This window comes from Elephas maximus, chromosome 25 (genome assembly GCF_024166365.1).
Source record: "Elephas maximus indicus isolate mEleMax1 chromosome 25, mEleMax1 primary haplotype, whole genome shotgun sequence".
In the NCBI taxonomy this organism is placed as follows: Eukaryota; Metazoa; Chordata; class Mammalia; order Proboscidea; family Elephantidae; genus Elephas; species Elephas maximus.
Window position 1 is genome coordinate 9899244 of NC_064843.1, and position 27459 is coordinate 9926702.

The 27459-nt window shown below is 47.5% G+C and overlaps 1 protein-coding gene across 10 annotated transcripts in view; it reads right to left on the minus strand.

Moving 5' to 3' along the window:
* The window catches only part of ZNF831 (zinc finger protein 831), a 139235-nt gene that overhangs the window by 72350 nt on the left and 39426 nt on the right, over nucleotides 1–27459 (minus strand). For 9 of the 10 annotated variants that reach the window (XR_007515386.1, XR_007515385.1, XR_007515384.1 and 6 more), the window contains exons 2-4: nucleotides 22965–26975; nucleotides 21537–21676; nucleotides 3364–3515 (exon numbers count right to left, since the gene is read on the minus strand). Coding sequence is in view for 6 of the 10 variants with exons in the window: in XM_049869016.1 (XP_049724973.1) it covers nucleotides 3364–3515; nucleotides 21537–21676; nucleotides 22965–26957 (4285 nt within the window). In the remaining 4 variants the exon portion in view is untranslated. Of the gene's footprint in view, nucleotides 1–3363; nucleotides 3516–3674; nucleotides 3760–21536; nucleotides 21677–22964; nucleotides 26976–27459 lie in introns of those variants that run through there. The other variant, XR_007515387.1, reaches the window with a different exon arrangement.

A 27459-nucleotide genomic window follows, 5' to 3' on the forward strand; every position in this document is an offset into this window, starting at 1 on the left:
TCCCAGGACCAACAGAAAGAAAAAGCCTTCCCCTAGAGCCAGTGCCCTGAATTCAGGCTTCTAACCTTCTAAACTGTAAGAAAATGAATTTCTATATGTTAAAGCCATTAACTTATGGTATTTCTGTTATAGGAGCACTAGATAACTAAGACAGGGTGAAAAGGACAATGAAGGGTCAGAGGCTTTCCAACAGGTCTCTGCCCACACTGGGGTCCCCAGGTCACAGTGGACACACAAGGTACATGTGCAAAATCAGAAGGAGCACCCATTTTTGTTGGAGGAAGTGTGAAAGGCACCCCCTCAGGGAGGAGGAGAGAGGAGCAGGCGTCTTTGCTATGAGCTGACTCAGCCCATGGCCAGAGGGTCTGGCCTGACAAGCTAGGCATGGTTGGATTTCAGCCCTATTGGCACAATCCACATAACCATACACAGAGACCCTGTCCCCCATTCGGTCTGCCACTGGGCCTTCTTCTCAAATGGACGATAATAAGTCCCCTACCGAACACCCCCACCTGGGCTCAAACCTACGTGCTGTTCCCCAAGTGTGGATCACGCACCGCTGGCAGTGAGCAGGGTGACTGGATGATTATGTATTGATAAAGTTTATGGCAAAGCTTTTTCCCACCACATCTGTTTGCAAACAATGAGCATGCAGATGATGGATATTCTCGTACACCAGATTTCCACATAGCTGCCTTTTTAGTTGAGAAACACATTCTGACCTTAAGGTTGGTTCACAGAGATGGGGACAACTGCAAAGGTGATGGCCAAATGGAAACACTGCCTTGGACGCTGTCCACATCTCCCCGCACAGGGCCCACCTCTGCACCGGCCAACGCCTCTTCCCAGACGCAACCTGCCCTCCTGGCTCCTAGTCCTGACGCCTGAGTTTTGACCATCTCTGATCTGCCCTCCCAACATTCACATTGTCTATGCATTCCTGGCCCAGAAGGAGCCCCAAAAAACCTTTCTTGGGGTCTCTCCCCCAACACTGATGAGCTTGGCCTCGTTCTCCACTCAAAAACAAAACATTTATTACCATGTGTCCCCACTCACAGGCACTCAGGCTTTTCCTTACTCATATTGCCATGGTGCTGAGTAGATAACACCAGTTGGCATGCATTGTCTGCCTTGGAGTTTGCACAGCACTGACCATACACAGTGGTGCTCTTGATCCTTGCATGGGGCCAGAGATGGATTACCCAATAAACAAAGCACACATGAGCTTACTGGTGCTTATTTACTAATCTGTAGTGCACACTTCACTTGTTTTCCACTACTTAAGAGATTGGCAGAGTTCTGATTGGTCTGTTGGGTTCCACCAATGACCGTTGGGAGCCTTCTGTCCCTAGCTATCAGCTCTCTGCCTTTGTCTCAGAAGGAGTCCCATTGGAACTACTGTGGGTCACTGACATCCCAACATAAATGGAAATTCAAGAACAGGATTTAATGGGGGCAACATTGGAGCAGGTCCATGGAAACAAGTAACAAGGAACCCACCACCAGCATGATTCTTTCAGGGGCACAATCTAATCCAAATGAGGAGACGTTGTGCCCCTGGAAATCACAGCACTCCAACTCTTTGCCTTGTGGATGCCCTGAGCCATGGAGCCATGCCCTGAACATCCAAGGGCCTCAGGCTGGACCTACATTCCCAAGGGTGGGCTGGGAGCTGGAGAAGGTCTCAGGAGTGACAGGGGTATTGTGGAGGGTCTGGAGGGCACAGATGTGACATAAAGCCACCTGCTGCTATCACGGGGAGGCCCCATGGCAGAGGAGGGAGATTTCGTGGTGTCCTCTGCTCTCTGCATGGGAGCGAGCTCTCTCTTGTCCTGAAAACACAGGCCAAAATTGAGTCCAGAGATGCCCTCCACGAGGGGTGTCACTCAAGTACACCAAGTACACCCCAATGATCAATTCCATTGGCCATGTCTACTTGAGAGAGACAAGGCAATGGTGGTAAGGATGGGAGCCACAGAAACAGAGGAAGCACAAAGCTGGTTCCCTGACCCTACTTCTGCCTACCCCCACCATACCACCTCTCCCAAAGGACTTTGATCCTTGAAGTTCCTTAGCAAAGACAATGGCTTTCATTCCACAAGTGGCCATCAATGAGAAGAGAAGACAGTTTCCTTGATTTACATCCTCTCAAGGACTAGTCTTTGTCCCTCCCTACTGGGGAGGGCTTTGGGAGCTGGGGCTGGGGGCCGAACAAAAGCACCATTTGCCTGCAGGGCGTACTGGAGCTTCACAAAGGTGGAGGCAGAGGTGTCCTTGCAAACTGTCCGCAAAGATCAAAACCTCAGAGAGCATATGGAGCCCAGGGTCAGCCCTTGAGCCAAACAGACAACAGTCAGCCACAGAAGGCTGATAATTCAGTCACTGCTGGCCAGATGAGGCCATGGCCTTTTTACAGATGGTCCCCATTTTCCTGTCAGCACCCTGAAAGCAAGGCTGAGGCTGAGCTCAGCACTGCTGGGGGGGGGGGCGGTGGGAGGAGGGAGGGGCATTTGAAGTCTCCAGAGATTAAGCTTTGCCCTGGCTGCTCAGTGATTGCAACTTCAAATAGCACCTCTTCCAGAAAGCCATGTCCATTAGTTCATCCTCCATTTCTCTCCGAGTTTGGTGAAAAGTATGCCTCTTACCACTGGGCACGTGAGCAATGTACCTTGCAGCTCTCAGCATATAACACTCCTATTCCTCCCTCATGCTAACCCTCAAGCTGCCTGTCCATCCAGCAGCCCATTCCGACCACAGTGGCCCTTGGAAAGAACCAGGCAGACTTTCTTTGTAGAGATGGGTAAAGGTAGAGGCACCAGGGAGTCTCACTCGTGTTTTTCTAAGTCCTGGGGTCAGTCTGTGATGACCCTGCGTGGTGCAAACGGTTAAGCACTAGGCTGCTAACCAAAAGGTTGGCAGAAAAATCCACCTAGAGGTGCCGTGGAAGGAAGTTCTGGTAAGCTAGTTCTGAAAAATCAGCCATCAAAAACCCTTAGGAGCCCCAGGTCTTCTCTGACACACGCAGGGTCGCCAGCAGCTGGTTTGGTTTATGGGGGGTGATCCGCACTGAGTACAGGGCCTAGCACATGCAGATGGTGCTGAGGTGTTATGGGCTGGATTTAAACCTTGGTTTCTCAATATTCTCACCCAGTGCCCTCTCCACTATTTCACCACTACTTCAGGGTCATGTTGATGATGACCTTTGCCGTTATCATCACGAACCTGGTCCCTGGCTGGGCTTTGAGCTCCTGAGGTCAAGGGTGGTGGTTCCTGCTCACCCTGCATCCCAGTACCCAGGTGGCCCTGGTCCTGGACATGTCCAGTTTGGGCTAACAAGGGGCTCGCCTCCAATGGGAGCATTACCTGCCATTTCTGAAGAAGCCTGCTGGAGGGGCTTGCGTGGGTCCCATGCCTTGAGTGGATGAGGGCGGCAGCCTCCTCTCGGCACCCAATGTAGTTTGCGCAGTCTGCTGGCTCTCAGCTGAGCACGGCTCTGCAAAAACGCCCCTGTGTACCTGCAGGGCACAGAAGCACATGTGTGGTCAGCAGCCCGAAAAGGACGAGCCAGGAACTAAGACCTGCAAAGCCTAAAGAGGCTACGCTCAGATGACACACCCCTCAGATGAGAACTTGGAGCTCAACCTCTAACTAGCTGGGTGACTCCAGGAACTTACTCTTTCCCCCAATCGGCAGCCCTCTGTGTGACACGGGATTATCAACAGGATCTAACTCATGAGCTTCTCGTAGGGACTAAATGACCTAGTGCTTATAAAATGCTTCCCACACTGCCTAGCACATGCTGCTGTTGTTGTGTGCTTGGCACATACTAGGTGTTTAATAAATAATTCTGACTCATGGCGACCCCATGTTTGTTAGAGTAGATCTATGCTCCATAGGGTTTCCAATGGCTGAGTTTTCAGATGTAGATCACCAGGTCTTTCTTCTAAAGAGCCTCTGGGTGGACTTGAACCTCCAACCTTTTGGTTAGCAGCTGAGTGCATTCGCCACTTGCACCACCCAAGGGCTCTTTAATAAATGATAGTTGCTGTAATTGACTACTAAATTATATAGTCTTGGCGACTTAATAAACAGGCAGCCCATTAGAACTTTCCACATGTTGGAGATGCCCTATGATCTGACCTGTCCAGCACAGCAGTCACTAGCCATGTGGTACTGAGCACTTGAAGTGGAGTTAGTGTGTCTGAGGAACTGAGCTTTGAACTGCATTTCATTTTAATTAATTTAAGTAGCCACATGTGGCTGGTGGTGACCAGACTGGACAGCACAGGCCTTGAGGAACTTCTTCAGAAAGTGAGCATCACAAGTTCCATCTGATGAGCCATCTGAATCATCTGGCCTCATCATCTCCAAAGTGGAGACTTCACACCCCAGGGGAGGACAAGAAAGGGTGGAGAAAGAAAGTTACTTTATGTTTCATCTAGGCTTTCTTATTTCCATGGTGATGTGCACTTTGTAATGTACACAAAACATTAGCAGAGTAGAACATATGTACGGAGACCAGAAGAACTAGATGATGCCCAGCTTACACTACCAACAATTCTGATCAGGGCCACAGTGGATGGACCCTGATAGAATGGGAGAAAAACACAAAACTCAAATTCTTAAAAAGTTTAGACTTACTGGACCATTTGAGACTTGGGGACTCCCTGAGACCTATCGCCCTGAGATACTCTTTAAACATTGAACTGGAACCAGCCCCTGAGGCCAGTTTTTAGTGAAAGAATAGATTGGCACAGAAAATAAAGTTTATCACCCATGAGTATGGAGCTCCAGTAAAAAACCATCATGAGGAACCTGTACATAGACCAAGAGGCAGTCATTCAAACAGAACAAGGGCTAGTGTGTGGTCTAAAATCAGGAAAGATGTGCATCAGAGTTGTATCCTTTCATCATACTTATTCAATCTGTATGCTGAGCAAATAATCTGAGAAGCTAGATAATATGAAGAAGAATGGGGCACCAGGATTGAAGGAAGACTCACTAACAGCCTGTGATATGCAGATGACACAGTCTTGCTTCCTTAAAATGAAGAGGACTTGAAGCACTTATTGATGAAGAACAAAGACTACAGCCTTCAGTATGGATTACACCTCAACATAAAGAAAACAAAAATCCCCACAACTGGACCAATAAGCAACATCATGATAAATGGGGAAAAGGTTGAAGTTGTAAAATATTTCATTTTACTTGGATCCACAATCAATGCCCATGGATGCAGCAGTGAAGAAATCAAATGATGCATTGCATTGGACAAATCTGTTGCAGAAGACCTCTTTAAGGTATTAAAAAGCTAAGATGTCACTTTTAGGACTAAGTTACGCCTGACCTAGCCATGGTCTTTTCAATCTCCTCATGTGCGTGTGAAAGCTGGACGTTGAATAAGGAAGGCTGAAGAAGAATCGATGCCTTTGAACGATGGTGTTGGTGAAGAATATTGTGTATACCATGGACTGCCATAAGAATGAACAAATCTGTCTGGGAAGAAGTTCAGCCAGAGTGCTCCTTAGAAGCAAGGACAGACATGTTATCAGGTGAGACCAGTCCTTGGAGAAGGACGTCATGCTTGATAGAGAGTCAGCAAAAAAGAGGAAGACCCTCAGGAGATGGACTGACACAGTTGCTGCAACAACGGGCTCAAACATAACAATGATTGTGAGGATGGCACAGGACCAGGCAGTGTTTAGTTCTGTCATACACAGAATCACTACGAGTCAGAACCGACTTGAGGGCACCTAGCAACCACAACAAATGAGACCAAAAGGTCAACAATTACTCTAAAGCAAAGATGAGGAGATAGGGGGGCAAAGAGCACTAGAAATGGAACAACCAGAACGTAATTAAAGAGAATGTTGGCACATTGTGAAAAATGTAACTAATGTCACTAAACAACTTGTGTAAAAACTTTCAAATGAGAACCTTATTTGCTGTGTAAACTTTTACTGAAAACACAATAAAATATTATTTAAAAAAAGAACAGGAAAATAATACATGAACAAAATGTCAAAATAAATTGACAACTAGAAATCATACAAAAACAATAATTAGAAATCCAAAAGATAAACAAGATTTCAGAAATGGACAGGGTCATAGGAGGTCTGAGGAGCTGGTTTGAAAAAATGGAAGACAGGGTCAGTGAAATTGAAGGCAAACACTTGGATACAACTCTGAGGAAAAGTCAGAAAAAAGAATGAAGAAACCCTGAGAATTATGTGAGATACAATCAAAAGCAAAAATTTACAAGCGATCAGAGTCCCAGAACAGGAGATAAAACGGAAAATACAGAGAGGGTCATTGAAGAATTGCTGACAGAAAACTTCCCTAATATCATGAAAGATGAAAAGCTGATCATTCAAGAGGCCCCATGAACCCCACATAGGATAGGCCCAAAAGAAAATCATCAAGGCATATCATAATTACACTTGTTAAAACCAAAGACAAAGAAAGAATCCTGAAAGCAGCTCAAGAAAAACAAAAAGTCACGTACAGAAGGAAAACAAGACTGAACTCTGGTTACTTCGCAGAAACCACGCAGGCAAGAAGGCAATGGGATGACATATATAAAAGCTTGAAAGAAAAAAAATCGTCAACCAAGAATAACATATCCTGCAAAACTCTCGTTCAAACATGATGGTGAAATTAGGACATTTCCAGATAAACAGAAATTAGGGGAATATATAAAAACCAAACTTACAAGAGTTATTAAAGGCAGTTCTTCAGTTTGAGAACAAACAACATCAGCCCATTTTACAAGCTAAAGTACGGAGATGCACAGCAGCTGCAACATGCCCTAAAACACCCAGAATGTGTGGCCCGGTGGAAACTGGACTTGTAATCCAGTGCTCAGTACCATTTTGCTAGCAGCTGCCATCAGAGGTCAAAGCGATGGGCTCCCAAGATCTCTGCACTGATTCCATGGCAAGGTCTAGCAACAGGACCCCTTCCCTTACAAGCCTTTGTTTCCAAAAGCTCTGCTGCCGTGAAGCCCTTCAGAACCACCCAGTGCAGGGGGCAGGTGAGGATACGTACGTGGCCATTTCCTCAGCACCTGTCTGAGCCTCCCCAAAAGCCAGCCACAGTTCCTAATCACTGGGCTGCTTGGAGAACTTCACATTAGGCCTGCACAAATGCAGCATCCACTTGGTGGCTTTTTCCTTCTCTTTCCTGGCAGTGATAGTGTATGGTCATGGCTCCTGTCACAAGGGTGCCTCCCCGACCCTGGGCAGGAGCCGTTAGGTACCTGCTTGTTAAGACCACAAGCTCCCAGAAGACCTACCTGAGCCGGGGTGGGGGTGAGACGGGACTGCCAATCACAAAGCCCCGCACCAGTGGGGTTCCTGCTGGGCCCCGGCAGCGTGTGACTTCAACGTGCAGGGAAAAAGGAGGAAGGTGAGAAGACAGGAGATAATTCTTCTCCATGCTGTGAGTCACCTTTGCCTTGAGTCAGTGGGTGATGCCACACGCTAACAAGTGATGAGATGGGCGAAGTGTAAGCTGCAGGGAGGTCTTGCTTCCAGAAACGGAGAGTGGCCGACTCCACTCAATCAAATAACGAGGAGGCCACTGCGCAAGTCCCACTAAAGTGGAGCTGGGGAGAGCCCACAGGCCTTGGCATTGCCATCAGCACAACGTTTTGTTGAGTCATGGCAGGATCTGCTTCTTTCTCTCTGAGATCTTCCAGATCATTCTGCGTACAACCCCTCCAGTGGTAGCAGCACCCTAGGAACTAAGGCCGAGGGTCAGGCAGAGCCTGTAAATTTGCCCTCATCACAGGTCCATGCAGGGGCTGTCCAGAGCTCCTTCCCTAGGCAGGCTGGGGTGTGGGCAATAACGACTCACAGCACCGCTTCTCACCCTTCTGTGAGGATTACCCCTGGCCGATGGAGCCATAGTGTTGGATATGCGTAGGGTGTTTGCACACACACGCACACACACACACACACACATACACACCCCAGGGGCTCTTCCCCATTGCTGATGTTGCAGGTGTAACAGCCCCTTGACCTTGAGCAGGAGAAGCTCTATGGGGCAGTTCACACTCCAGAGCTCCCCGTGGGATCAAGCTGAGTCTGTACAGTGGAAACTACTTCCTTGCTTAGCTTCTTCCCTGCCCGGGTCTGCCTTCCTCACGTCCCTGCATACCTCCTGAGAGCCCTCCCTCTATAAGTCACTTGTACCACAATCCCTGCCTCAGGCTTTGCTTCTAGGGAACCTCCCCTGAGACACCCCATTTGAGTGTTGTTTTCCCCTTCTTCTGCTCTCCCGAGTCCAATCCCTCTGTTTGCCCTGGAGACACCCACTCGTGCATTTGATAAACATCCTTAAATATGCATGTATCCTTATGAATATGTAGTGTTGTATTTGTTTGCGACATTGTACCACAGATCCCAACCTTTCCCTCACTTTATTTTTACTCAAGGTTGTTTTTAACATCTACCCTGGTATGTATATCTACTTTGTTGTTTTTAGCTGGCCTAGATGGTGATTTGGATCCCTGGGTGGTGCAAATGGTTTACACTAAGCTACTGACCTAAAGGCTGGCAGTTCAAATCTATCCGGCAGTGCAGTGGAAGAAAGGCCTGGTGACCTGCTTCTGTAAAGATTAGAGCTAAGAAAACCTTATGGAGCACAGTTCTACTCTGTCACACATAGGGGTGGCCACGAGGCAGAATCAACTCAGGGACAACAGGTTTAGTTTTTTGGTTTTATATAGTGATTTACCTTTTTTTTTTTAATTGACTTCTATTTAAGGTTCAGATTTTAAATCCACTCCTGTTCTCTCTTTCTATGTGCGTGTGCGTGTGTGAGGTGTGTGGGTGCGTGTGTGTTTGTGTAGATTATGGACACTTGTGTGAGACCATCATGATATATTTGTTTATAGGTTTCATGGAAGACTCATCAGAAAAAAAAGCCTTCTTACCCCATGCTAGGAGCCCTGGTGGTGCAGTGGTTAAGCATTCAGCTGCTAACCAAAAGGTCAGTAGTTCAAGCCACCAGCCCCACCATGGGAGAAAGATATGGCAGTCTGCTCTTGTAAAGATTTACAGCCTAGGAAACACTACAGGGCAGTTCTACTCTGACCTGTAGGGTTGCTATGAGTCAGAATTGACTCAACAGCAGTGGGTTTTTTTGTTGTTATTGTTTTGTTTTTGTTTTGCCTTATGCTAGCTTCAGCAGCATAGGAGAGGCATCATCACAGAAAGACCTGAGAGCCTGAAGGTGGCCAAGGTCATGAGTTCAAGGGCATCAATTTTGACTTGGTCCCGAGGGAAGCCCTGGAAAGGGGCAGAGGGAGATCTGGGTCATATCTTGATGATGCTGGACTTTGTTGACCAACCAGTCTCCTCTTGTCCACCCTCCTCCACTGCCCCTTTTATGAGCCACATCTGAGTGGAGGAGATGGAGCCCACCTCACACATGCTCTTTCTAGGGGAAAAGCTTGTCATCTCTCATATTATTTCTCACCCATTCTTCTCTTCATCCCACAGGGAAGAACAAAGCAAGAAGAGACAAAGTGTGAGGTGAGGAATGGTACAGCCCCCATATCTCACTAAGCAGAGGTCTGGAGCTGTGGTCACAGCTTCTGGGACTGTGGTGAGCATGACAAAGCCTGTCAGACATGTATAGTGGGTGTCACATGTACCAGGAACTCAGTGTACCAGGGTCCATGTGTACTAAGGACCATGTGTACTGGGAGCCATGTATACCACACATCACATGTACCAGGGGCCATGTGTTTCTCCTTATATGGATATCTATCTCTATCCATCTATCTACCTACCTACCTGTCTACCTAAGTATCTGTCTGTCTATCTATCTATCTATCTATCATCTATTGATCTATCTATCTATCTACCTACCTATCATCTATCTATCCATCTACCTATCTGTGTATCTACATATGTAATCCAGGGATTTATTTTTATTTTTTTCCATATGGAAAACCATGATCCACAGTACCTGGAGCCCGATCTACTGGAGTCCACGTAAACACAGGAGCCACATCCACAGGGCTATGTTTTTACCTCCCTTCAGAGACTGTGTACTCATTACTGTGCCATCCCACTGAATAAGTAAATTGTGGTCTGACAGCCTCAGACAGATAAACACCTGCTTTGCAAAGACAGCCACTACCTAGTCATACAGTTACCTTCTCTGAGCCTTGTTACTTTTCTCCCAGCTCGCCCTCCAGTGACTAATGCGTCCTATAGGGTTACAGAGCACCCTTCTCCCACATGACTTCCATCTCCTCCCCGCTCATCTCGATTCACTTGAGACTTCACCATCCATTGTTCCATTTGTCAGAAACTTCCTAGAACAAGTCTCTGTCTCATGCTTCATACAGCTCCGTACACAGTTACAAATTAATCAATAAAATCCAATTCCATGGTCCAGCGCTTACTTTGGGTGCAGCAGAAGCTTTGTTTGTGAGCTCTCTGAATCTCGATGCCTCTGGATAATGACAGGGCAATTAGCCATCCAAGCATGAATTTTCTCTGTTTTTCCATTTCTACTCAGAAAATGGACCCTACATTTTCTAACCCCCCTTCTTTGACTCATGTAGTTTCATTAATGAAAACAGCCATTTTCATTACAGTGTGGTACTTGGAGTGGCGAAAAACAGGCAAATGGAACAGAATGGAGGATTTTGAAAAAACCCTCAAATATAAACAGGAGGTTAAAATATAGCAAGTAAGTGGGGAAAATGGATTTAATATTTTAGAGTTTGCAAACCACGTACAATCTCTGTCACATATTCTTCTTCTTCTTAATGACCTTAAAAAATGTAAAAACCATGCCTAGCTCACAGGGGATACAAAAACACGTCAAAAGGTAGATTTGGTCTGTGGACCATGTTTTCTATCTGGACAAAAATAAATCCCTACCTTACATACATAGATAGATGGGTAGACAGACAGACAGAGATACAGAGAGAAAGATATCCATATGAGAAGAAATGTAAGAGAATATATTTGTATATTTGTGACACTGGGAAATTGAGACCAAGATTTCTTAGGCAAGACCAAAAAGTAATAATTATAAAGAAAAAGACAGCTACAATCGATTCTCAAAATACACAACTCTTAATGAAAAAAGAATCATAAACAGGATTTAAAAATATGAATTTCATTTCCAATAGTACAGTCAACTAGATACACTGGTAGACTAGTACATACTCACCTTTACAGTAAAAATGTGGATTAAAATAAAGATTTTTCAAATATTTATGTTGAGATGTGTTGATGCTCCCTTTAGAAAGTAAGAAACATTTAAAGGTCAAAAACCAAGTAAAAATAGAAACCGAGAAAGGTAAGCTAAGGACTGACATGATATTTCCCCTTGAGGGTATTTAACAAACCAGGTGAGGTTGAGTTCCATTTTTATGGTCTGGTTGGGTGCAAGGCACTGGATTCAAAGCCCAGAACCTTCCCTAGGTGGAGAGCCAAGTACAAGACCCAATCTCCATGCCTGCGTAAAGCTGAGACCTCAGAGGGTTGTTTTGTGGTTAGGTGCCATCGAGTTCGTTCTGACTCATAGCAACCCTAGGTATCACAAAACTAGATGTTGCCCAGTCAGGCACCATCCTCACAATAGTAGGTATGTTTGAACCCACAGTTGCAGCCACTGTGTCAATCCATTTCATTGAGGGTCTTCTCCCCTTTCACTGACTCTCTACTTTACCAAGCATGATGTCCTTCTCCACGGACTGGTCCCTCCCAATAACATGTCCAAAGTAAGTGGGACAAAGCCTTGCCCCCTTGCTTCTAAGGAGCATTCTGGGTGTACTTCTTCCAAGACCAAAAAAAAAAAAAAAAGTAGCCAGTGAAGACCTTATTAGAGAGTTATACTCTCAATACATAGTTGAACTAGAAATAAAAACACCTACCCAACCTCCTACCCAGATGACACTAAGAAAAATTCTTTACTCAAATCTTATCACTGATGAAGGGGTGGAAAGCCTCTCCTGTTAATTTCATAACAATAAGACAGTCTTTTCATAGTTTTGCAACTAAATTCACACTACATGAGCAACCCCCAAAAAAACCTAAAGCCAAGAATTTCATTTAAAGTGGTGCCCAGTGGGTGTTTTCAGGCATCTAGCAGAAGCAAATACAAATCACCACTAGAGAAACTCATCTTTCATCCAGGACTCAAAGTTCCAAAAATATGAGCTCACAGTCAAAAATCCCAAGACACACAAGCAAACAAGTGACCATAAGTGAGAGCTGGTACATAAAACAGAGTTAGACATTTAGACTTCATATATCGGTGTTATCAGACTAAAAATACTAAGTGTGTTTAAAATAAAGATTGAAAATAAGAGTAAAGAACAAGGGATATGAAAATGACAAAGCAGATTGGAAAAATAATTAAATAGAACTTTTTGGAGATAAACTATAATATACACTCAACAACTGAAATTTAAAACTCAGTAGAACAATGAAAGCAGGGGGACAAATTAAGGTGCCACTGAAACAGTTCAGGAACTTCTTCTGACCAGGATGATGTAACAAAAACCAGATTTACTGCCCCTCCCCCACCTGAAGAAATGGACAAAAGCCGGGAACAATGGTTTTAAGGACATTGGATATCAAGGAATGAAGGACAGCGATCCCTGAAAGAAGAAGAAAAAATGAAATGAGCCTTAGGATTGCCTTGCTTACTAGTGGAGAATTTTTCCAGGTCAAACTCAGAATGGAGGAACCCAGGAAGAACCTAGCAGTGTTCTGAGTTAGGGACACACAGCTGGGAGTCTGTGGAGGCCCAGGTGGATGGATTTCATGGAGCAAAGTAGCGGAGAGTCAAAAGCACCACAGGATGAGAAGTTTGGAGATCTGCAAAGAGTTCCCTAGAGTCTTCAGCCAAGAACTGACCATTATATACATGCAATGAAATTACCCAAAGCCAGGGCCAGAACTACCTGAAAGAATTGGAGGGAATAATCCCCAGAGATCACACAGGGCAAAGATAGTTCCTGTTCCCACAAGCCGGACTAGGAAACCTCATAATTCACAGGGCACTGAGTACCATACTAAGAAAGATTTGCCTTAGTAGTGAGGAAAAAATTATCCCAAGTCTAAATGCTGCCATGGTCCTGTCTAACAATTAAAGTCAAGTCTCAAAAGGGTCAAACTATTCCCAGGTTATTTAACCATGAGCTAGAACAAAACTCAAGAATATTCTCAGTACCAAAACATAAAAGTTGTGATATCTGGAATTCAATAAAAAATTACCAGGCACGTAGAGAATCAGGGAGATATGACATGAACATTTAGAGAACATTGTACCCAACAACAGCAGAATGGTCATTCTTTTCAAGTGCGCGCAAAACATTGGCCAAGATAGACTGTGTTTGAGACCATAAGTCTCAATAAATTTTTTAAAGGTTCAAATCATACAAAGGAGGATTTGAGCACAATGGAATTAAATTAAAAATCAGTAACAGAAAGATATCTAAAAAAATCCACAAATACTTGGAAACTAACAATACATTTCTAAATAAACCATAGTCAAAGAAGAAATCAAAAGAGAAATTAGAAAGAATTTTTTAACTGAATGAATATGAACACACTACATATTAAAATCTGTGGGATGTGACTTTGAAACAATACTTAGCAAGGAATTCACGGCACTAAATACCCATATTAAAAAAGAAGAAAAGTCTTAAGCCAGTGACTTCAGTATCTCCCCTGAGAAACTAAAGAAGACCAAATGAAACCCAAAGTAAAGGGAAGAAGAGAAATAATGAAGACCAAGGCAGAAACCAATGATACAACCACTTTGGAAAACAGTTTAACTTCTTAAAAAGTTTGTCATTCATATACCATAGGTTGCAGCCATTCCACTCCTAGATATTTACGCAAGAGAAAATAAAGCTTATGCCCACACAAGGCTGGAAACAAGCCAAATGAGCACCAACAAGTGAATATATAAACCAATTATGGTATATCCATGTGACAGAATACTGTTGTTGTTGCTGTTAAATGTTGTCACGTCAATTTCTGACTCATAGGAACCCCATGTAACAAAGTAGAACTGCCCCATTGTGTTTCTTTACAGAACCAGCTCACCACGTCTTTCACCTGGAGCTGCTGGGTGGGCTCTAACCATCAACCTTTTGGTTAGCAGCTGGGCAGGTAACAGGGCTCCTTAACTGAATATTACTCAGCAATAAAAAAAAGAACTACTGACACACACAACACCATAAAAGAATCTCAAAATAATCACGCTGAGTGAAAGAAGCCAGAAAGAAAAGAGCATATGATGTATTAATCCATTTTTATAAAATTCTAGGAAATGTGGACTAATCTATAGCAATGGGAAGCAAATCAGTGTTACCAGGAGATGTGGGGGGAGGAGGGATTACAAAGGTTCCCGTGGAAACTCTGGGGTATGATGGATATGTTCATGATCTTGATTGTGCTGTTGGTTTTACAGGTGTACGCATATATCAAAGTGTATTAAGTTATACACTTTAAATATGTACAATTTATTAAAAGTTAATTACACCTCAATAAAGCTGTCTGTTCAAAACACCTCAATGGATCAAGAAAATTAGTACAATTTTAAAGATACACTTGAACGAAGTATCTGGATCGTAGCACAGAGAAACAAAGTTAGCAAAAATGAAGAACGGTCAAGGGACACGAAATACAGAGCGAGAAGGTGTAGTGTGCATTATTGCAGTGTTCCAGAAAGAGAGGAGAGAGCATAGGGCAGAGGCAATATGTGAAGAAGGATGGCTGAAAACTTTTCAGATAGAAATCAATGCACAGATTATGAAAGCCCAGTGAACTCCTAATGGAATAAACACAAAGAAGCATATACCTACATACATCAAAGTAAGACTACAGAACACCAAAGATGAAAAGAAGATCTTTAAAGTACCTAGAGACAAAAGGCCTTCAAAGGACAGAGGTGTAGACTAACAGCTGACTGACTTTGCCATCACAAAATGGAAACCAAAGGCTACTGAGTAGCATCTTTGATGTGCAGAGAGAAAATAACGGTCAACTGAAAATTGTATCCCAAGCAAAAACGTTTTTCAGCAACATAAAACAAATCCATTTTCAGACTAATAAAGACGGAAAGTGTTCCTCTCTAAAGGAAATTCAAAAGAATATGCTTCACACAGAAGAAAATGATCCCAGCAGGAAGACCTGACATTCAAAAAGAATGACAAGGGAAGATATGGTCAATTATGGGGTAAATAGAAATAAATAAATTAAGAAGACAAATGATAGACTCGGGAAGACATTTGCAGTACATTCAGTAAACAAATAATATATACAAATCTAGGATATATAAAAAATCCTACAAACTGTGTAAATTGAGTGGCAAAAATATTAAAAATCTGGCATAACAAGCATCAGTAAGGATTTGAGGGAAGGTGGAACTCTCACTCAAAGCTGGAGAGTGATTTGGTAATAACTAGTTCTACTCTCTCCTATAGGGTCGCAATGAGTCGGAATCGACTTGACGGCACTGGCTAGTAAAGTTGAAAATGTGATTATGTTTTATAACCCAGCCATTCCACTTTTAGGTAAATTTCCTAGAAAGCCTCTTGCACTGTGCCTAAGGAGGCGTGTGTAAACATGTTCGCTGCAACATTAACAACAACGAAAATGGGACACCACCTTAATGTTCACGTTATGGATTGAATTGTGTCCCCCAAAAAATATGTGCGGAAAATCCTAAGCCCTACACCGGTGGTTATAATCCCATCTGGAATGGGTTTTCTTTGCTATGTTAACTAAGCAGTACTAGTGTAGGGTGAGTCTTAAGTCAATCTCTTTTGTGATATAAAAGAGCAGATTAGGCATAGAGAAGCAAGCCAAAAGCGATGGGGGAAGATAAAGGCTACACCACATGAAGATCACCAAGAAACAGATGCTGAAAAGAGACAAGGACTTTCCCCTAGAGCCAACAGAGACAGAAAGCCTTCCCCTAGAGCCGGTGTCCTGAGTTCAGACTTCTAGCCTTCGAAACTGTGAGAGACTAAATTTCTGTTTGCTAAAGCCGCCCACTTGTGATATTTCTTTTACAGCAGCACTAGATAACTAGATCAAGAAGCAGTTGTTCGAACAGAACAACAGGATACTGCATGGTTTAAAGTCAGGAAAGGTGTGCATCAGGGTTGTATCCTTTCACCATACGTATTCAATCTGTATGCTGAGCAACTAATCTGAGAACCTGGACTATATGAAGAAGAACAGGGCATCAGGATTGGAGGAAGACAACCGGCATTATGCAGATGACACAACCTCGCTTGCTGAAAGCACAGAGGACTTGAAGCACTGACTGATGAAGATCAAAGACCACAGTCTTCGGTATGGATTACACCTCAATATAAAGAAAATGAAAATCCTCACAATTGGACCAATAAGCAACATCGTGATAAGAGGAGAAAAGACTGAGCAATTTCATTTTACTTGAATCCACAATCAACACCCATGGAACCAAAAGTTGAGAAATCAAAAGACGCATTGCATTGGGCAAATCTGCTGAGAAAGACCTCTTTAAAGTGTTGGAAAGCAAAGATGTGACCTTGAAAACGAAGGTGCACCTGATCAAGCCATGGTGTTTTCAATTGCTTCATGCATGAAAAAGCTGGATGATGAATAAGGAAAACGGAAGAACTGACGCCTTTGAATCGTGGTGCTGGTGAAGAATATTGACTACTATACCATGAACTGCCCAAAGAGGAAACAAATCTGTCTTAGTAGAAGTACAACCAGAATGCTCCTTAGAAGCAAGGATGGGAAGACTACATCTCACATACTGTGGACATGTTATCAGGACGGAATCAGCCCCTGGAGAAGGACGTTATGCTTGGTAGAGGGCCATTGAAAAAGAGGAAGACCATCAAGGAGATGGATTGACACAGTGGCTGCAACAATGGGCTCAAGCATAACAACAATTGTGGGGATGGTGCAGGACCAGGCAGCGTTTAGTTCTGTTGTACATAGGGTCACTATGAATTGGAACCAACTCAATGGCACCTAGCAACAACAACAAGTTAACTAAGACAGCCCATAAGTAGGAAAATGGAAAATAAAGTACGGATACTCGTGGGTTGGAACACTCCTGGTGTCCAGAAAGTAAGATGGATAAATTTGATCTTTGTGTCCCAACATCGTTAGATCTTCAAAGCCACAATATTGAGTTTAAAAATCAAACAGAAGAATGATATACTCAGCATGATATTGTTTATATAGATTTTTAAAAGAAGCAAAACGTTATATGCTATTGGCAGATGCATTGCATTGTAGGAAATGTATGAAAACGTGGATTGAAATGACTCATGCCAAATGCATAATAGTGGTTTTTTCTGAAGAAGGGAGGGAGGGGGGCTAGGGAAACTACATAATTATCTGCGATATGTTTGTTTGTCTTTTAAAGACTCGAAGTAAATGTGACAAAAAGTAAACATTTTTAATTACTGGGTCATCATTACCAAGCAGTTTTGTTTTTTTTTGGTATTACTTTTTTCCAAACAGAGAGAAAAAGATAACAAATCATCTGATATGTGAATTTTAACATTCTCTGTGAGCTAAGGCTTATAGGGGGGATGTCTACCAAGTATTTCATTTTCTGTAGAACAGTAAAGACAACCGAAGCAAAAATGGGCAAGTTAATCAAGAAATGGGCTTCTTTCTTGATAAGAAAATATAAAAATTAGAAAGAGATAAGAGGTTGATACATACATATATACATACATACATATGTAGGTGAATAGATAGTGTGGGAGGCAGAATAAGAATCCCCAAAGATGCCCATACCCTAATCCCCAGGTCTTGTGGCTGTGTCACCTTACATGGCAAAAGAGACTTTGCAGAAGCGATTAAGAGTATGGACCCTGAGATGAAGAAGCCCTGGGGGTGCAATGTTTAAGTGCTTGGCTGCTAACCAAAAGGTCAACAGTTCAAACCCACCAGCCTTTCAGTGGAAGAAAGGTGTGGTAATCTGCTTCCATAAAGACTACAGCCTTGGAAACCCTATGGGGCAGTTCTACCCTGTCACATGGGGTCACTATGAGTCAGAATGGACTCAACAGCACACAACAATTGTAACACCTTGAGATGATGAAATTACCCTGAATTACCCAGGTGAGCACAATCTAATCACATGGGTCCTTAAAAATGGAGGAAGAGGAGGCAGAAGAGAGAGATGAGACTGAGGAAGGGGTGGGAGGAGGGTTAAAGTCTGAGAGAGACTTGACACACCACTGTTTTTTTTTTTTTAATATGGAAGAAAATGGCCATGAGCCAAGGAACTGAATTCCGCCAACAACCAGGATGAACAGGAAACTGATCCTTGCCCAGAGCCTCCAGAAAGGAACACACCCTGCAGACACCCTGATTGTAGTCCCACGAGACATGGACTGGACTTCTGACCTCCATCACTGTAAGAAATAGAGTTGTGCTGTTCAAAACAACACATTAACTTTGGTAATATGTTATAGCAGTGATAGAGAAGTATGATAGATAAATAGATTAGATAGATGATGGATGGATGGATGGACAGACAGACAGATAAGTAGGTAGATAGGTAGACAGATAGACAGACAGATAGATAAGTAGGTAGACAGATAGACAGACAGATAGATGTGGTACTGTTAGGTGCTTCCGACTCAAGTGACAGGATAGAGCTGCCACATAGGTTTTCCTAGGCTGTAACTTTTATAGGAGCAGATCTCCAGCTCTTTCTCCCAGGGAGCCACTGGGTTGGTTCCAACAGCCAACATTTTGGTTAGCAGCTGAGTGCTTACCCATTGTGCCACCAGGGTTCCTAGGTAGATAGACAGACAGACAGTAGATAGGTAGGTAGGTGGACAGACAGACAGACAGGTAGACAGTCAGACAGACAGATCCTGTACTTATCCAAATGGAAGTCTTCCTGTCTGGCTCTCTGAAAAGGAACTAGGTGTGAACGAATCTTACGTAATGACTGACTTCCAATGTAAATTGCCATATGAAAAATAGATGTATTTCCACATGTAGAGGTGAAACTTTTGTGACGAGAAAAAAGCTCTGTGTATGGCTTGCTGGACAGTGAATTTGAAGCACTGTGAGAAGCAGAGATCACCTTTCAGCATTTTCCCATCTAAAGGACTCAGAATGGAGTCCCTTGGTGGTGCAAACAGGGAACCAGCTCTGCTGCTAACTGAAAGGTTGGAGGTTTGAACCCACCCAGAGGTGCCTTGGAAGAAAGGCCTGGTGATTTACTTCCAAAAACACAGCCACTGAAAACCCTATGGAGAAAAGTTTTATTCTGACACACATGGGGGTCTCCGTGCGTTGGAGTCAACTCGATGGCAACTCGTTGGTTGGCTAGGGCTCAGGAGTGGGCCCTGGAGAGAACGTTTCTACCACTTAACCACACCACTCCCACCATCAGAAAACTGGAAAATTTGAGGCTTCATGTGGGTAAAACAAATGGGTAGTTTCCTTTACCAAGTCTCTGTGGCCAGAATACCAATGGCTTGTAAGAAATTTGCCTTTACAGGGAACACCTTCACTATAAGCACAGGAGCATATTCCTTTGGAGTCCCTGGGTGGAGCAAACAGCTAGCATGCTCAGCCAATAGTCAAAAGGTTGGAGATTTGTGTCCACCCAGAGGCACCTCAGAAGAAAGGCCTGGTGATTTACTTCTGAGAAATCAGCCACTGAAAACCCTAAGGTAAGTGAATCTTTCAAGGTTGCTGAAAACAATGTCAATATAGAAAAATCTATTGTACATCTCTGTGCCAGCCACAAAAGGTTAGAAAATGAAATTTAAAAATGGAAAGATATACCATGTTCGTGGATTGGAAAAACAGCAGTTTTCCCCAAATTTATTTGTAGATTCAAGTAACCCCAATAAAAAGTCAAGCAGGGTAAAGAGAAAGAAAGAAAACCCTATGGAGCACAGACCTACCCTGAGACACATGGGGTCACCATGAGTTGGAATCAGCTCAATGGGAACTGGTTTGGTGCTTCCCTCTTGGGGCCACAAGCACCTTGAGAGAAGGCACCGTATCTTCCCAGTGCTAAGCACAGTGTCTGCTCCTTTGGAATCTCTGGAGGTGGCCATCTTCCAAGATGTAAGGCCCCCTCCGCAATCAGTAGGGCTTACCTGTATAACCCATAGGTTGCTGGGTTGTACAAATAGTTTTCACTCAGCTACTAACCAAAAGGTTGGTGGTTCAAATCCACCCAGCAGCACTGCAGAAGAAAACCCTGGCAATCTACTTCCTTAAGATCACAGCCATTGAAAAGACCCTGTGGAGCACAGTTCTACTCTGACACACACGGGGCAGCATGAGTTGGGTCCAACTTGACAACAATGGGTTTTTTGGGTTGTGTAATCCATAAGATTTTGAAATGGCAGAATGTGACTCCTGAGGTTAGGTCATGGAAGCATTGTGGCTTGCTCACTCTGGGGGAAGGGAGTCCTCACGTCATGTGAAAGCATCATGGGGTGGGGCAGGGATGCCAGGGAACATTAGGGGTCTGGGCACACCTTTGATGCTGGGTGCCGTTGAGTCGATTCCAACTCATATGGCAATCCCATATGACAGAGTAGAACTGTCCCATAGGGTTTTCTAGGCTGTAATCTTTATGGGAGCAGATCACCAGGTCTTTTTCCTGAGGAGCCACTGGTGGGTTCCAACCGCTGACCTTTTGGTTAGCAGCCAAGCTCTTAACCATTGCAACACCAGGGCTCCTTCTGGGCACACTGGGGGTGCACATTAGAGAATGGGGAGAGATGGTGGAGGAAGCACGGAGCTGCCTTTAGTTCCAGAGCAGGAGATGGTAGGCAACGAGATGGAAAGCTTTGTGGGGTGGGGTGAGGGGCAGGAAGGGAGGGTCCTGCCCTGGTTACAGAGCTTGCTTTTTACTTTGTAGGCAACGGGCAGCCAGAAGGGTTTTGAGCGAAGGAGCCAGACAATCAAAGAGGGACACAATAGCAGTGGTATTAAAATTCAGGTGCCCTTCCATTTCTTGTTGGGAGATATGTGTGCCAGCATATCACAGAGACAAGTCTGCAGGGGCATAGAACTGGATGTTAACAGAGCTTATCTCCGAGTGGGGTGATTACTAGGATGTTCTATTGTCTTCTCTCTGCTCATCTGTATTTTCTAATTTTTCTGAAAAGGACATGCATTGCTTGTATAATTAAAAAAGCAATAAAAGCTGTAAATAATTAACGCCCTCCTCTCTTCAGGGCTTAAATTGGATGGATGGATTTTCAGACCAGTTCTTTCAAACGTTTGCTGAGTTCCTGGCCTTAGAAAGGCACCATTGATGAACACAGGCCGTGGGGCTGTGTTGGGCGGGCGGACAGGGAAACAAACTTAGTCCTTTAACCAAGAAACTCTAGACCTCACTAAACAGGAACTCTTTCTCTGAAGGACAGAGGCACCTTTTGAGTCTCACATTAAGTTCTTCTTGGGGGTTGAACTAAATCACCGTTTGCAGTTCCTAAAACTGTGGACACATGTGGAAATGATCAAGGTGGCCACACGCCCTACCTTTTGGGGTTGATCCTCAGTTTTTTCTGCCTGCCGATCCCACGAGACGTCTTCGCCCTCCTTCGAGGCAGTCCTTTCTTCTGCTCAGGCTCAGACACCCAGTCCTGGGACGTCATTCCTGGGGCTTTTGGGCCGGGAAGCTGAAAATACCAGTCACGTTGGCACCATACTGCCCTCATGACGGGGACAGCCCAGAAGGGTTCTCTCTCCGCAGACAGGGAAATCAAGGCACGGAAATGCAGCGACGTCAAGCAGCCTGAGCCCCAGAGGGGTTCTGATTGGGCAGCTGCAGAGCGTTCCTGGGCAGAACGTTCTAGAACTCTGCCTGGGCTGGATCCACAGAGGAAAGACCAGACCAGGAAACACCATGGCCAAATCCTTTTCCTCTTCCCACTCCACCTATCCAGGTACCCCTGCCTGATTCCCAATTGCGTTTTGGAGGAAGGAGAGCTAGTGGGCTTTGAAGTCCCCTTCTCTCAGTTCCACACATTCTATTAATTCACCACACCCAAGATGGAAGTGCTATCATGCCCACAGGCTCCACCTGAGGAAAGAAGGGGCAACTCGAAAGGCTCCTGGCTCTGGGCTCTTGTCATTGTTCTGCACGATTTGATTAGGACTCTGGGATTCCTCTGCAGGTGCCCTGGCCCAAGCCACCCCACACAGGACAGTGGCCTCAACTATAAAATCTACATGCATGGCCTCACTCTCAAGATAGGACTCTAAGTTTGTCATTTAGTCACCAAGTGAGAACTCTCTTGAGAACCCACCACATTTCCCTTTTTGCCTCTGCTGCCAGGAGACTCAGAGGTAGGTCTGCATCCAATCATAGTAATCACTTTTCCAGATTCCCCAGTACAATGACTTTCTTCTTTTAAGAAATGGCTTTTGCCTGGGGTCCACCTCTCAATAAGAGCCTCTAGTTTATAATCAGATTGCCCAGATTCCTCCCTCGGATGGTGTTTCATTTCCCTTTTTGCCTCTGTTACCAGGAAGCTCAGAGTTAAGTATTATGTCTAAACCCATTGCCGTCAAGTTGACTCTGACTCATAGTGACCCTATAGGACAGAGTAGAACCGCCCCATAGAGTTTCCAAGGAGCACCTGCCAGATTCGAACTGCCGGCCTTTTGGTTAGCAGCTGTAGTAGCACTTAACCACTACACCGCCAGGGTTTCTATATCTCACCCAGACTTTGGACACACTAATTCTTTCCTTTGAAACGTTTTTATGATTTTGGGGGGGGGGGGGGGTTGGTGCTCCTTTTTTTTTTTTTTTTTTGCCTTAGTTCTCTCCTGCCCTACAAATGCTCCGTGGATGTTATTCATGGGGTACTACTGCCTCAGCTTCCCGTTCTCTCTCCCATTACAGATCCTGCCTGATTAAGCGAGTGCTTGCAGCCCCAGGGCCCCGGGGAAAGCAAGCCTTACCTTGGACATCTGCACAGGCCCTGGGTCTCCCCGGCTGGTCCTGATCCATCCTTCCAGACCCTCGTCCTGGGGGCCACCCCCAACGAGATGCAGCGATGAGTACACAGAGGAGGTCTTCTCCTTCTGCTCGGCAGGCAGGGGGAGGCTGCGGCTCAAGCAGCACCATGTCAGCCGCGGCTCAGCGTTCAAGGAAGGGAAGGGGCCCTCGGCCCCACAACTCCTGGGGCGTGCTGAGTGGGGAGGCAAGGCCGGCTTGGGCCAGATCGGGGGCTGCATGATGGCGGAGAGGAAGAAACTAGGCTCAGAGGAAAGGCTGAGGCTGAGGTGCGCCAGAGGTCCTGAGGGAGGGCCTTCTGATGCCTTCTCCCAGGCGGGTGGCCAGGGATTCGGGGCACCCTCAGGGGGTTTGGCCCTCACTGACGTGCTGCCTGAGCAGAAACAGGGAATGGTGGGAGCCTTGAGCTCTGTGTCCTGGGCCAGGAAGGAGCCAGGTGTGGGGATGGACGTAACAGAGGCCGGGTCTCTGGGTCCCAGGGATCTCATATCCAACCGGTCCTCTCCCTCTTCTCCTGTCTGCTTCTCTTCCACCCCGTCCCATGCCCTGGGCCAGTCCAGGTCCTTGCCAAGGCTGTCTGCCTCTTCTGGAGTCCTGCCTGAGGCTGGCCCAGGGGACAGGGCCGTCCCCCACCCTGACCCCACAAAGGGAGCCCATTCCTCAGGCCACCCCCTCCTGCAGAGAGGGTCCTGGCCTTGCCCGCACCCCCTCGCACCTGGCAGCTTGGAGATGTTCTCTCCCTGAGGCAACCTGAGCAGGTACTTTGGGGTAAAGGCATGATCTGGAGCCAGAGGCAAGGCTGACAGCTGGAAGCTGCTCCCGTCTGGGGCCTGGGGGTAACTCCTGGGGGGCAGAGCTGCAGGATGCAATGGGGGCTTCTTGCTCCTGGGCCCGGCCTGCCTCAGGACAGCCAAAGAAGAGCTCCAGGAGGCACCAATAGACTCCGAGGGCACGTTGCTCCTACCCCCCATGCGGTCAGTGATTAGGGGCCTCTCTTCTGGCTTCTCTCCAAGCTTACTGTCCTGAGCCCAGGCTGGCGGGGAGGCAGCCTGTGTGGGGCCCTCAGTGGTCTCTCCTCTCTCACCTCCTGTTCCCAGAGGCTCTGCCTGGCCCTGGCCCCCAACCTCCTCCACCTTCAGCTTCTTCCTTTCTGAGGGAAGCCTGTCTCCCATGGTTGGGGCCTGCTCAGGAAGACTGCTGGGTGGCCTCGGGGTGCCCTGGGCCCACAGGAAGGTCTCCTCTCCCCCATTGCTGCAGCTGGCTCCTTCCTGCTTGTGGGCATCGGGGTCTCCTCCTTTGAGGGGGCCAGGGTCCAGGGACAGCTCACCTCCTGGCTCTAGCTTCCTGTTTGGAGGAAGCTGAGGGCTCTTGGGACCTAAAAGAGGGCCATCTGTGCAGCTGAGGGTGGAGGGTCCCACGGTCCCATTTACCCCAGGCTCATCGCTGTCTCCTGATCTGGCCTTGGGGGGCTCAGCCACCAGGGAGAGCTCTGGGGCCACTCGGCCTCCCCAGAACCCCAGCTCAGCCCCGGAAGACACAGGTGCAGGAGAGAGAACATTCCCACAGATGGGGGTCCTCACGTCCCTGCAGATGGGGGTCCTCATATCTCCACAGACAGGGGTCCTCATATCTCCACAGACAGGGGTCCTCGCTTCCCCAGAGACAGGAGTCCTCACATCCCTGCAGACAGGGGTCCTTGCATCCCCACAGGCAAGGTTCCTTGTGTCCCCACAGATGGGGGTCAAGTCCCCACAGACAGGGGTCCTCACATCCCCAAAGACAGGGGTCCTCACGTCCCCGAAGATGGGGGTCCTCACATCCCCACAGATGGGGGTCCTTGCATCCCCGCAGGTGGGGGACCTCATGTCCCCACAGATGGGGGTCCTCACGTCCCCACAGACAGGGGTCCTTTCTTCCCCACAGACAGGAGTCCTCATGTCCCCACAGATGGGGGTCCTCATGTTCTCACAGACAGGAATCCTTGCTTCCCCACAGATAGGGGTCCTCATGTCCCCACAGATGGTTGTTGTCACATCCCAGCAGATGGGGGTCCTCGCATCCCCGCAGATGGGGGTCTTCATGATCCCTGCCTGCATAGTCTCCTGGGGAGGCGGGTCCACCCTCAGCTCCCCGGCCTTCTTGCCTCCATGGGGGCTGGCTTTGCCTTTCTGGTAGATTTTCTTGAAGGTCTCATCCCCGTATACCTGCCATTTCTCCTGGGTGAACATCTTCAGCCTCCTCTGGCTGCCTCTCTTCCCAGCCGCCCTGCCCCTGCTGGCCACCCCCTCCCCGGCAGGAGTCTTCTGGGAGTCGTCTGCGGGGATGGGGCTCTCCCCTGCAAGGGTGCCAGACAGATCATCCACGGCAGCCTGCCGGACCAGGGCCCGGGGGTGAGTGCTGAGGACGGCTGACAAAACGGGGGTGGCCCGGGGGCTCAGCAGCCTCTGCCTCGGAGGGCAGGCCTCCTGGGGGTCCTGCCAAGGGCGGGTGCTCTCAACGAAGGGCAGCGAGTTGCTCCTGGTGACAGGCATGCTGTCTGCGGTGGTGGAGAGTTGGGTGGGGACGGAGTGGAAGGAGAGGGGCCGTGCCTTGTCTGCAGGTGTGCAGGTGGACCGGGCCGGGCCGAGGGCAGCGTACCGCCTGCGGCCAGGCTCTAGGGCCCGCATGTCGAAGTGGAAGGAGTCCTTGTAGGTGTAGGGCACGGGCAGGTCGATGCTGCCCTGTTTGGACAGCACCGTCTTGCGGGGCCGCACCGTGTCCAGCTGCGGGTCGTCCACCACGGCCTGGTTATGCGAGATGAGCCGTGCGATGCGCTCCTCCAGCCGCTTCTTCTCCAGTTCCAGGGAAGCTGCCCGCTCACCTGGCCCTAGGCCCCCCTCCCCCTGGGTGCTGGGCTCCGACAGGCTGTGCAGGGGGCTGGCAGGCACGGGTGCCTGCTCCGCACTGTCCGAGCGGGACAGGTAGCCCGAGTCTGAGCTCTCACACTTCTGAAGCCAGCCTTCCAAGCCCTTGGCCTCCCAGGTCTTCTCCCAGGATGTAGCCTGCTGCCGCTGCAGAGGACACGGCTTGCTGGCCGTCGGAGACTTCTGCTCTAGCAGCTTCCTCTGAGGCTGCAGCCCGGCAGAGTCCAAAGGGGCCTCTCTGTCGGCAAACATGGGCCCTGCACAGGGAACAACTTCTGGCTTCATGTCCAGACTCTTGGCAGTGGACCCTGGGCAGTGCCCAGGAGAAGGGGGTCTCTCGGCTGCCCCATCACCCTGCCTCTGGCTCCGGCCGTCCCCGATGTCGTCTGCTCCGGGGGTCTCTCCAGCCCCATCTCGCTTGTCCAGGAGGCTGGCACTGCCCCTGTCAGACTCGGAGGACCGCCGCGAGTTGTTGAGATGCGTCTGGGTACGCCTGTGCTTGTACAGGTTGCTCTGGGTCTTGAAGGCAATGCCACAGACGGCGCAGGGAAAGGGCCGTTCACCCGTGTGGGACCGGATGTGCTTCTCCAGGACACTGGGCTTCAGGCAGTCCCGGCCGCAGTGCGGGCACAGGTACCTGCCGGCGCTCCGCACCTTGCTGGGGCTGCTTACTGGGGGCCCCAAGCCCGATGACAGCACAGGCAGAGCACTGACGAGGTTCAAAGTCAGCACCGGGGCAGGTGGCTTCGCCACCTGGGCAGGACCAGGCCCTTCGGGCTGCAGGAAGGGGCTGAGGATGAAAGGCAGGCTGGCCCCGTCCAGGCCGCCAGGCGCCAGGGCAGCACGTGGCTGCAGGCCCCCCAGAGGCACCGTGTGATACAGGGGGAGCGGCAGAGCCTTCAAGAACACAGTGGGGGCCAGGCCCTGCTCCTGCGGCAGAAGGATGGGGCCCAGGGTCAGGCGAGGAGAGGCCTGCCTGCTGGGGGGCCCAGAGGGGCTGGGAGCATGATTGTCCCTGGCAGGCGGGGCCTCCATCCCACATCATCCAGCAACCTGTGGGCAATAACCAAATATCACCACGCTGAAGGGTAAGAGTACACAATACTGGGGAAGCCAGCAGGACTTGTCCAAGGCAAGGTCATGGAAGCTCCATCGACACACCCAAACTCCCTGAGGGACCGAATTGCTGGGCTGAGGGCTGTGGGGACCACGGCCTCAGGGAACATCCAGCTCAGCTGGCATAACATCATTTATAAGGAAAAAGTTCTACATTCTCCTTTGGTGAGTAGTGTCTGCGGTCTTAAAAGCCTGTGAGCAGCCATCTAAGATACTCCACTGATCTCACCCTATCAGGAGCAAGGAAGAGTGAAGAAAACTAAAAACACAAGGGAAAGATTAGTCCAAAGGACTAATGGACCACATCTACCACGGCCTCCACCAGACTGAGTCCAGTACAACTAGATGGTTCCTGGCTACCACCACTGACTGCTCTGACAGGGATCACAATAGAGGGTCCGGGACAGAGCTGGAGAAAAAT